The 11,219-nt window shown below is 45.2% G+C and overlaps 3 protein-coding genes and 1 long non-coding RNA gene across 10 annotated transcripts in view; 1 reads left to right on the forward strand and 3 right to left on the reverse strand.

Annotated features, from left to right (window-relative positions):
- Positions 1–963: 963 nt before the first annotated feature.
- LOC106748165 (protein D2-like) lies at positions 964–3,706 on the reverse strand. The gene is made up of 5 exons (XM_014626415.1): positions 3,123–3,706; positions 2,830–2,942; positions 2,494–2,614; positions 1,801–2,014; positions 964–1,381 (listed from the first exon to the last, which is right to left on the reverse strand). The coding sequence occupies exons 1-5, from the start codon at positions 3,139–3,141 to the stop codon at positions 1,243–1,245; spliced, it is 606 nt and encodes a 201-aa protein (XP_014481901.1). The 5' UTR covers positions 3,142–3,706; the 3' UTR covers positions 964–1,242.
- Positions 3,707–3,952: 246 nt separating this feature from the next.
- Positions 3,953–5,399, reverse strand: LOC106748240 (protein D2-like). 5 transcript variants are annotated; one of them, XM_014626578.1, is made up of 3 exons: positions 5,268–5,399; positions 4,530–4,772; positions 3,953–4,443 (listed from the first exon to the last, which is right to left on the reverse strand). In XM_014626578.1, the coding sequence occupies exons 2-3, from the start codon at positions 4,723–4,725 to the stop codon at positions 4,091–4,093; spliced, it is 549 nt and encodes a 182-aa protein (XP_014482064.1). In that variant the 5' UTR covers positions 4,726–4,772; positions 5,268–5,399; the 3' UTR covers positions 3,953–4,090. The 5 variants fall into 5 exon arrangements, with proteins under 5 accessions (XP_014482064.1, XP_014482061.1, XP_014482063.1 ...); XM_014626575.1 differs by having other exon boundaries at positions 5,217–5,399; XM_014626577.1 differs by having other exon boundaries at positions 5,256–5,398.
- Positions 5,400–6,156: 757 nt separating this feature from the next.
- LOC106748237 (regulator of G-protein signaling loco) overlaps positions 6,157–11,219 on the forward strand; it is a 15,586-nt gene continuing 10,523 nt past the window's right edge. For all 3 annotated transcript variants that reach the window (XM_014626567.1, XM_014626568.1, XM_014626569.1), the window contains exons 1-5: positions 6,157–6,245; positions 6,326–7,233; positions 7,983–8,597; positions 9,407–9,524; positions 9,666–10,099. In XM_014626567.1, coding sequence (XP_014482053.1) covers positions 6,586–7,233; positions 7,983–8,597; positions 9,407–9,524; positions 9,666–10,099 — 1,815 coding nt within the window. In that variant the 5' untranslated portion in view covers positions 6,157–6,245; positions 6,326–6,585. The remainder of the gene's footprint in view (positions 6,246–6,325; positions 7,234–7,982; positions 8,598–9,406; positions 9,525–9,665; positions 10,100–11,219) is intronic.
- Positions 9,964–11,169, reverse strand: LOC106748241. Its single transcript, XR_001374728.1, has 3 exons — positions 10,524–11,169; positions 10,128–10,283; positions 9,964–10,051 (listed from the first exon to the last, which is right to left on the reverse strand). It is a non-coding gene; the product is annotated as an uncharacterized LOC106748241 (long non-coding RNA).

Raw genomic sequence — 11,219 nt, forward strand, 5'->3', positions numbered from 1 at the left:
CCCCCCCCCCCCCCCCCGACTAGCTTCTTATAATGATCTGCTCTTTTTCTAAGCGTCGCGCTCGTCGCGACGGCGCGCGCGGCGCCGAAAGATCGATGACGATCGGTCGCGAAATGCGCTCATTATATTCTAGTCAATGTGTAATAACGTGTAACAAGTGCGACAAGCCGCAAGTATTTCATAATAATCGATCGTAGAGGATAAGCCCGTAAAGTTAAGGATTTACACCTACTTTACTAGTGATACGCCCGCGAAGGGCGCGAATGTAACGTCATGTAACGACCTCGGGGATATGAACGTAATTGAATGTCATGTACCTTTTATATTTATAATAATAACGAAACCAACGAGAAAATATATAGAACTCGGTGCGAAACGGGTACTGGCTTCTCTCTCTCTCTCTCTCTCTCTCTCTTTCTTTTGTTTACTCGTAAGAAATCTCGCTCGTTCCTGTATATTTCTTTTTTTTGTAGGGAAAGAAAATTTTGTTTGAAAAGTTTGTCGAAGATGTCGCGTTCTTTGTTACACCACCGGTTATACCATTATTAGATGAAGAGTTTACTGAAGAAAGGTTCAGTGAAGGTGACAAGTATGTAACTACGGTCGGCTACGATTTCATTTGTGTTCCTTCAATATAGGTTAATGGCGCGAAAATGTGCTTTATTTTTATGTAATAATCTGGAGAAAGTAACGGCAGAGATTTCGCGTGATCTCAAATGACGTATAAAGTTTAGTATATTTATCTAAACACTGAGGAAAAGATTTCTTCAAATTTAGTTAAATTTTGTCGCATCGAAACAAATTTTTTATCATTATCATTGGCAATGCTCCGAAGAAACTGATGCTCCGATTAATAAGCGCGGTTGTTGATTTTTAGACTTTTCAATGAAAATACGTATCTTTGTCTTAAATAAAAAATTTGTTCGAAACGAAAGATAATTTTCTTACAAAGAAATTGCTTCATTTTACATATTTATCGTAACCGGATAATATTTTATCCGGTTAAAAGATATTGCTTGAAATAATAGCGTTCTTTCTATTGAATCATCGAGTTTTCTCGAATGAGACAATAGAATTTTTACCCAAACGAATAATATTTCGCGCATGTTGTTCCTATGAAAGAAATCTCAGTGAAATAAATAGAAATACTAAATATAAAGACACCTTTTTTTCCGTGTGTATGTATATCTGTCACGTATCTCCGAAGAAATTCAGTTCGGATCATCCATTTGCGGGTTGAAATCAGAAACCCAAGTGTTTGTGATAAGAGGGAACGTTATCGTCGTACTCCGTCTTCATGAAGTTACCGGCGATCGGACCCTTCAGATCGTACTTCTCCGCGAACTTCTTCACGGAGAACCTCTTCCGCTGGTTGCCGTCCCTGCGAAAGTCGAAGAAGATAAAACGCGTTATCGGGAAGAAGAGAGAGAGTTGCGGTTGCGCAATCCGGGAAAAAATTATATCCGCTTATATATAATGATATAAAATCATACATGAATTGTGCTCATATATGTGGTTACATGTATGATCACATGTGTCTATTCGAAAAGGAATGATGTTACGTCATTTAATTAAATGTCGAAGTATCGTGTGCTGTCAGAAGTACAAGTGGCACCAGGAGCGTTTACTTCGATTATATTTGTATATAATTCGCCAACAACGGTATTTTTTCGTTGACTATATATGATTATATATAGTCATACACGGGCAAGTTTCACGTGTAATCTTTTGTCTCCCTGTAAACGTACGCAGAACGCAACTATTTTATATATATGACGCAAATTGCGCGTCACCGCTCACCAGGTGCTCAGCCTCCTCTCGTCGAAAGTAATCGAGCCCTGATTCTGCTTGTAGACGAGAAATACGTAACGATGTTTGCCGGTGTCCTTAGGCGGGGCAGGGCCGACGTATTCCGCCAGGATCTCACCCTTCGCCACGTTCTCCTCCGGTATATTCCCGACGATCCAATGACGGAATTCTCGATTGTATCCTCCCCTCCTCGGCACGTCGGGATCTATCGCGATACGGCGAAACTGAGAGCGAGATGAAACAACGAGAGGAATTCCCCGTGGGAACGACAATGAATATCGACCGATAAAATTGTCGTTCCGAGAGGTGTACATTTGCATATTGGATTTGCATGGCTCGAAACTTGACAATTAAGACGCCGATGAGTTCGCGTGTCGGCGGGTAGCGGCGGAGAGAAAACGGGTTTGCGGTGAAAGTTGAATCGAGGATAGCGACGCGTCTTTGGGCGCGTTTGACCCGCGTCGATCTCGCGATTCGCATCGCGAGACGATCGTTTTCGGCGCGAGGAAATAAAGCGAGCTCACTCGGGGAGCTTGTTGTTGTCGCGGTGTACCCATTTTCGTGAGTGTTTTTTAAGGTATTTTTAATATCTATCAATTTAATCGCCCGAGGCTTACCTGTCGCAACAAGCGTGTTTTTAATCTATTTTTCGTATTTATCAATTCCAGCCAGTTCGAGGCTCACCTGTCATAACGAGCGTGTACAGCACTCCGCCCTCGTGTTTGTAGTGTATTTCGGGTATCTCGTGGGTCTCGGTCGGCGTCAACTCGGTCCCTAAATCGACCACCTTGTCGCCGTACTTGACCTGTGATGAAGAAATATAGTCATTTATCGCGGGAAATGACACGATGCATAAATATAACAGAATAATAACGGATAATAACAGACAGAGAGAGTAATGTGTGCATACACACGCGAAACATAAAACTCTCAGCACGAGCGGTGAAAAAAGTCGTCCGATCCGACTGAATATTCATCTCTGTCCGTGTATTTCCAACGACATGAATATTCAACGCATACCTCTATCTTATCAGTCGGCGCTTTGTCTATGATGTCGGGCTCGATATTCGCCTTTTTAAACTCCGACTCCACGTCGCCCAACGCGAAGCCAAGAAACGCGCACAGGAAGATTCCTGAGGATCGTTATTGCGGATGTAAAGTTAACGATAAGAAAAAAATCACTGATCTCCATTCGCTATCGAGATATCAACGCTCGTCAACGCAGATGATTCTCTTTGCGCAAAACTATACGTATTACACTTATACTTAATTAGACTTATTATTGTAACAACAAGCACGAAAACGGTACGAACCTGATGTTAAATACTTCATTCTTGGTGGCTCACTGTTTTCAGTCACCTGCAAAGACGGTATTAACGGGATCTGCGAGAGAGATGGAAAGTTTTATGGTCGGGTGTTCCCCACCAGTTTACATCCGAGAAGGCCAGTCCTGCTGACCTTTCCAATACCGTGCACCTATTGCTAACATGTAGCAAGAAAATAAGTGGCAATTTCCCGACAAAGATTTCCCTCGTTATTTTACAGATCGTAAATTAGCTCCACGAGTTTATTCAAACGATGCTACAGAGCGTACGTATGGATCTGTTCGTCGCGCAATTAAAGCTGACTTCGAGAGTCGTAGATTCTCAGGCAAATTTTATCCGCACGAAGGATCGTCATTGTTCAATTTGCAAAATTGAAATTCATCTTGTTTTCATAACACGTAACGTACGTCAGCACAAACTACGGGTTCACTTACATCGAATTCGGCTCGTCAAATGTTTCTTCCATTTCACATCCGTAGCTTTTCTTTTTCTGCTTCATTTAATTCAACAAGATGCAGTCTTGATACGTACGATACGTACAAGAAGATCCAGAATTTTAAATCGCGACATTTTTTTTCATAAGAAAAACAAAAGTTAATGATATGAATTTGACGCGATATCTTTAAGCGATATATATAAAATGCCACAATTGTCTTATATAATTATCACACTAAATCCCCGTCAATATCAATGGTATCATCACTCTGTCCTTCTCTTGTGAATGAATAATCACCCTGAACTCGCGAAGCAAGTCAGATGGATGAATCAAAATAAGAAATATCTTACTTGTTGCTTTCTTGGTTGTAAAAACACGATTATTATAGTGCATAAAAGAATGCTTGAAATGCATTTATTACTCAACAAGATATTAGGTGTACATTATGTGTATACATATACATATATATGTATACACTATATACTATATATATATATGTTGTAAATACATCATATAAACCTTAACTCCCGAGCTGCTTGTAAAGAGTTGGCACGTAATCGTCCCACTCTGCTTGATACATGTTACCGGCAATCGGATCGCCGAGCTTATATTTAGTAGCGAAATTTTTAATGGAGAATTTCCCACGGTTCTCGCCGCTGCGATTAGTCAAACGTTTCTCGTCGAATGTCAGCTTGCCTGGTTGCTTGTACAACAAGAATACATATCGATGAAGACCAGTGCCTTGCGGAGGGCCGGAGCCGACATACTGAGAAAGAACCTCTCCCTTAGACACATCGGATTCAGGGATGTTACCGACCAACCAGTGATGCCATTCCCGGAACTTGGGCTCTTTCCTGCTCGGTGCGTCAGGATCTGTTTGAATGGAGAAATAATATATATTACAACTGTCAATACAAGATCAAGTGCTTAGCTATATATATATGACAAAAGCTATTTACCAGTCATACACAAGGTGTAGTAAACATCAGCTTCGCCACTCCACTGAACCTCAGGCTGATTCTTGACCTGAGTCGGAGTGAGCACCTTTCCAATCTCAACGACAAGATTGTTGGGATAGGTAACATTCAGCACATCGGCAGGCACCTTGTCCACCACGTCTGGTACGACTTCGTGGGTTTGCAGAGCTTGAGCCATGGATGACAGCAGACGTGATCCTACTTGCGACACTGCAGCTGAAGCTCCTGTGATAAGAAAATTGCAGCTCGCTGATTAAACCCTACTTTGGCAATAGTATGGAAGCTGATGCTATATATAGAAAACAGTGCTGTGATATTCCTGTGATATCGCCTCGATCTACACATTTACATTTAATTATTTGTAGATTTTATATCTCTCGTGCCATTCTGTAAGCTATTCGGAGAGAATAATTGTTGCTGGTAGAAAAAAACAAAGAAATGTTCTCGAATCCGATACCCAGGCAGGATATTGCGACGAGAAGAGCGATTTCGTGACGCAGCAACATTGCGAAGATAAAAGCAACGCTCGTGCCTCGCCGAACGATTCGCGAATCAGTGATGGAGGTATCTCTCACGGTCCGATTTTATCTAAGCGTGAAATCATGTTTGCGCGCGCGCAAAAATTCAAGCGAGACACCCACGATAATTATTACTCAGAAGTGCTATTACTTGCGGCGAGAAGACAGAGAGACATGCCACTGTACTTGCCACTGTACTTGCCGGCACTGTAAACGCGACGTGCGAAGATCACGACGACGGACTGGATTACGTTGGAAAGCGACCTTCCTCTCGCCCCTCCTAGCCGGTGATAATAGCAATCGGTACAGTTTGTTATCAACTAGTGACCGCCAGCAACTGTAGTCGATTATTCGGAACGATAATGGCGCCGGGCGAGGACGAAAATACCCGGATGCATGCAGAACGCAATGAGTGAACGTAAAATTCGGTAACGTCGAATTGTACGAGTCGGATTACGTTGACAGATGACAACCGAACGTCGCACGCGAAATAAAAGACACCCCGTCCTCCTTTCGATTTGCTCGAAAATTTGCGATTTTAATTGGTAAACGTGCAATATGAATCCGTCTGAAAGATTTAAATTGAACAATTAGATCCGTAGAGGAATGTTTAGGAAACGAGTTTTTGTCTGATATGCAAGTGTATTTTCGAGAAAGAATTGATATTTCGTAAATTTCTATATAACTATAACGGGTAGAAACGGGCAGTAGTCGGGTCTATATATGAAACCATCTTAAGGTCATCTTCAGATGCCGTACGGCTCGTTTCATTGGCTGCGGAGCATCTGAAGACGAACTTAAGGCGGCCTTGAATATACGTAAGATTTAACCACGAATACCGGGCCGTAACGTGAATCCTCCAAATAAGATTCAGAATTTTTTTGCTCACGTTCAGCAGTACGTTTATTTAGCAGCCGTTGGAATCTTCTCTGAGATTCGTGAAAGCAGCGTCGTCGAACACAACAGCCAATTGCAGCCTCGGGAACATCGGCGACGGTGGTGCGCCCTACAACGTGACTACCACCACCATCTCGTAACCTCTCGGGCCGTTTTCTATTTCGCACAAGGTCGATCACCCTCTTCTCTAGCCTCCTCGATCGAAGCATTCCAAAACATTCGATCGTCGTAGAGCTTGCACGGGGTTTGCTAGGTGCGAGAGGTTCCGGGTCCTGCGACCGAGGTAACAAGCTGGCGAGTGTTCTAGACACCCCCCGACGAGCGTGTTCCCATAATCTCACGTCGAATCGATTTGGAATTTAGCACGGCCTACGGATGATCGGGAGAGGTGGGACCAGCAGCAGCAGCCGCTACCACTCGGGGCCGAGCGACTTCGATCGTCGCGCCGGCGACGAGTCGTCGTCGTCGAGCGAAGGATGCGCGCTGTAAAGACGGTGCGTGGCGCGAATAATGGGGCGGGGGTATCGCAATCCCGGAAGTGTCCTCGGCAGCAACGGTGGTGAGTGCACGTGTCTCCTCCGCGAGGAGGATCTCTCTTGACGGGCCGCAGCGCAGCAGGAAGCATGCACCAGAACCAGAGGAGGAAGAAGAAGCGAGTGAACTACGGGGTGCGGGCGGTCGAGGTGATTCGAGGCGTGAAAGGCTTCGGCTTCACCATCTCCGGCCAGCAGCCATGCATACTGAGCTGCATCGTGCAAGGCAGCCCGGCGGAGAACGCCGGGCTGCGCGCCGGCGACTACCTGGTCGCTGTCAACGGTCACAATGTCAGCAAGGTGCCGCACGACGACGTGGTGCAGCTGATAGGCAACTCCAAGGGCATGCTGCGGCTGCAAATAGCTGAGAATTACTACTCGGACTCGTCCGACGAGGAAGGCCTGGCCACCGTGAGATCCAAGCCCAAGTACGCCCACAAGCCGAGAGCCACCAACGCCGGCGCTCTGCAGCTGCAGTGCAGAGTGGCGAAGGTGGTGAGGGATCTGCAGAGCGGCGCCATGTTTCACGCGGTCGGCTCCAGCGCGGTGCTGGAGAACAAGGATCACTACAGTTACTCGGGCCTGCACTATCGCTGGAACATGACGAGTCCGCTGCCGCCGCCGCCCCCTCCGGTGTCCCACAAGCGTGACTCGGAGAAGATCGTTCACAGGACAGTCGTCGGTTATCTCGGCACCATCGACATACCGAATCAGCTGCACTCGTCGTGTATGATGCAGGTATGCTTCCGGCATTAGGATTCTCCAACTTTTAAGTCACCTAACCGAGGTTCGCTTAAAGAGGTTCCAGCGCTGAGTGAAGTGTTCTCTGTGACGCATCAAGGGAGATTCTCGTTAATTTATTATTTATCTAACTTTCTTTTCTGCACGTTTATTTCACCGATCGGATATTAAATGTTCGTTTGAGATGAAGCCGAGGTAAATATGTGTATATGCGATATTACAAGTCCGAAGATATTTTTTATCTTTCTTCTTGATGCTATATTTGCGCATCAGTTGATCTAACAGATACACAGGTAACAGAAAGAAGTATATAAGCGTTTAAATACATGCTTACGCATATGTGTGTATATTGAACGTTATTATGCGTCGTAAATCCTTCCATCATTGTATTTTTAAAACGAAACTGTCAATAATTCTGAAATTCACCTATAATATTTGTGGATATTAATCGTCAATGTTACAATAGTTGTTCAAACTTTCATCTTGTACATAAATATATCAAATTAGAAGAAATCTGTTCTATGAAATTTTGCATGCTTGTAAACGTATCAAGTTGATCATGAAATATCTCTCGAAAACGATACGGTGAAGGTTATCGAAATTTCTGTCGCACATTTAGTTCGATCAACTCTTATATCGTGTCTTACTTTTGTATTATATATTACAAATTGATCTGCGGTCAAATGCCAGAACCTCCTTGAGACTGTACGTAATACAGATCTTTTACCCGACTGTTTCTGTTGCAGGTTTTAAGAAAGTGCATCAAAAGGCTGAAGGCGGAGAAACGAAACCCGACGACCGTTCTTCTCACCATTCACGTTGCCAATATCAAGCTCACCAACTCGGAGAATCGCGTGATCGCGGAGTACCCATCGTATCGAATAATATTTTGTAACTCCTTCTCCGAGCAGGACAAGCAGTATTTTGGTATATTGACTAAATCCATGAGGGACACGGACGATATCGTCTCCAACTCGTGTCACGTCTTCACTATTTATTATAAGTTAATCGACCACCAAGTGCATTCTAGTGCGTGTAACGTGTTCGGCTTTACGTGCACCAAGTCGTCCGAGCTGAATGTTTGCCAAGAGTTTCCCGATAGCTGTACGAATCTTATCGGTGCCATACAAACATTGTATATATCCGATTGCACGAACGGCGAGACGAATCCTTACAACGAAGCGCGCATACGTTTGGACACCGCCTCGCCTCAGCCGAGCAACGTTAGCACGTCGACCGCTCATTCCAGCAACAGTGATTCCGGGATCGGTTTCAAGGACGACTACGGCAGCTGTTCGGGCAAGAACACTGCGAACGACTGCGGCCGAAGAAGGCAATATCCTACCAATATGCAATATAGGGTAATTCTACATAATCTAAAAATCTATAAATTTAACTAGAATATAAATATAAATTTGAATAAACATATGAAGCTTAACGAAGCAGCGATAATTCATCATTGACGAGTAAGGCAGACGAGTTTCGTGATGCTATAAACAATTATATAAAAGATCGATTACTTATGTATTTATAGAAATTTATTATCCGCGCGAAAGGAACGAGTAATGTCGGCAAGTTGGCTGTCAATGTATTACGAGTATTACATTTGGAATGACTAACTTGCGAGATCGGTGCGTCAAACGATGACATACAGGATGTCCCAGCATAAGGAGAATAATTAAATATCTCTTTTGGTTTTCAATGAGAAATGTCCGAGGCACAATTCGTGTGATCTCGAAAGAGGAATACCAAAGGAGAATGTTTTTACGGTCATTCTCTTTCGATTTGTAACATTTCTCTCTTAAAAACAAGAGATATTCATGCACCTTCCTTGTACTGCGACCCCCTGTATGTTGACATAAAATAAATATAAACAAATATACTTGACACTTATATCCAACGAACAAGATTTCGATTCGCGTGGCTTTTCAAGAAAGAACATTTTCCCGCGTTCACACGGTCGGATGATGATTTCGCTTCTGAATTTTCCAAACTGTGCAGCCAGCGTGTGTTCATACTCTCGGTAAATTTACTCGCGGTAAGTCGGTAAGCACGCGTGCACACGTCATATTCCAATCGATTCAGCCACCGACTTCATATTCTCTCCGCGATCTATTTTTCTTACGTGAGATTATTTATACTTCGTCTCTCCTACAAAATCGATTTTCAGAACGTAACGGCGCGATCATCCCGGGAGTCCATCGGCGAGGCCGCGGGACACCGGCTGGCGGTTCGCGCGACCTCGGAGGTGCGGTGGAACAAGGAACTAAAATTCGACCCGGCTAAAGGTAAAACCCGGCACGACGGTCGCGCGTTTCACGACGTCCTCGCCGTAATTCGCGTGCTCGCTTTCGGCCGTCGGACGGGCGCGAGTGAGCTGTGTAACAATGGAGGAAAACGGTGGGGACCCACGAAGGCACGCGTTTCAGAGATGCGGTCGGGGAATGGTGGGGGTACGACCACCACCTGCGCCCCTGCGGGAACATCTGCCCCTGCAGCGGCACGAAGCTGCACTTTGGCCAGTACGTCCGTTGGCTCCCTCGCGTCGGTCTGCACCACGGCGATGCTCGACGGTATCGAGGACGACGAATCGTCCAGAACCACCGCGGGCACGTCGGCGGAGAAGACGAAGCAGCAGCTGCCGGTGGACGCGGCCAATAACAAGCTCAGCCCGAAGGTTTACTGCGGCGGCAACCAGGTCGCCAAGTCGTTGGTCCACAGCCTCGAGGACGTCAATTCCAGCATGGAGTACGCACGACCCTTCTGCCACTCGTACACCGGCAAGCAGGACAACAAGCCACGTCCCTGGGGCAGTCTGCAGGAGATACGGAATCTCGGCAACGGCGTCTCGGACAATTGCATGGTGAGTCGTCTCCGTCTCGGATATTTACCCTCAGTTCTCGGATCGTTTGCTCGCCTCTCGCCGCGTAGTCGTCCCGGCGGGATACCTGGATTCACTCAGCTCATCTCGAATCTCGTTGTTGGACGTTCGTGATTCTTGAGTAGGGACGCAACAAAAGGCCTCGGAATTTTTCACTCTTCGCATGCTATGGATGGTTTTTTTTTTTTTTTTTTTTTTTTAACAAAAGAGAAGCGTTAAAATTACTTCGGAATCATTTCGCTTCGTCTTGTACACTAATTAGCCAGTAAACACTAACTGATAGTAATAACAATGTTATCGTTTCCCACTCAATAATGTTACTATTATATATAACGCATGTTATATTGCATTTCCATCGTTGAGAGGGAAATTGTAACATTAGTATAATGTTACTGTTGGTGTTTACCGGGTAATATCCACGCTAGTATCCTCTTTGCTTGAATGATAATCAAGCTCCGTCGATTTCACGATCGCGTATCTCCAAATAATTAATAAATTTCTCTCTCCCTTTCTCTTTCTATGGAGAAACAATATTCTCTTCGAATCAATTCCAGCATCGTGCATTACTAATGCTAATGTCCCGTAAGATTTGTCGTCGCTTTCGCGCAACTTCCGGTTACTCTCTCTCTCTCTCTCTCGTGCGTACATTATTCAAGCCGCGTCATCGTTTCCTGCTTGTGATTCGCGCATACACAGGCAAGGGTTAAGCGAAAACGAAATAACCAGAGACCCCCCCCCCTTCCCCCCGCCCTTCCAGATCAGTGTGCGTGAGCTCCGTGAACGCGTTCCCGCGTCCAAATTACGCCACACACTCGCGTGCTCTCTCGCGTACGTTCACTTTGTTCGGTATACACGTCGTGTGTGCCGCTTCTAGGAATGGAATTGCAATGAGGTCGCGACGTGCCTTAGGTCCCGTCATCGTCGTCGAATTCGCGTCGTACAAATTCGTTTCGTGTACCGGATGTCTCGGTGGTCTTGCGTGTTTCCTGCAAAATCTCCGACGAGCTCGAATCCGGTCTTAATATCTCATAAAGTAAAATTCACAACTGGTGAGCCGCCACATTACGTCTTCCCTCCCCCCCCCCCCTCCCTTTCAAATTTT

Source organism: Dinoponera quadriceps, unplaced genomic scaffold, assembly GCF_001313825.1.
Source record: "Dinoponera quadriceps isolate SergipeBrazil2010 unplaced genomic scaffold, ASM131382v1 scaffold2600, whole genome shotgun sequence".
NCBI lineage: Eukaryota > Metazoa > Arthropoda > Insecta > Hymenoptera > Formicidae > Dinoponera > Dinoponera quadriceps.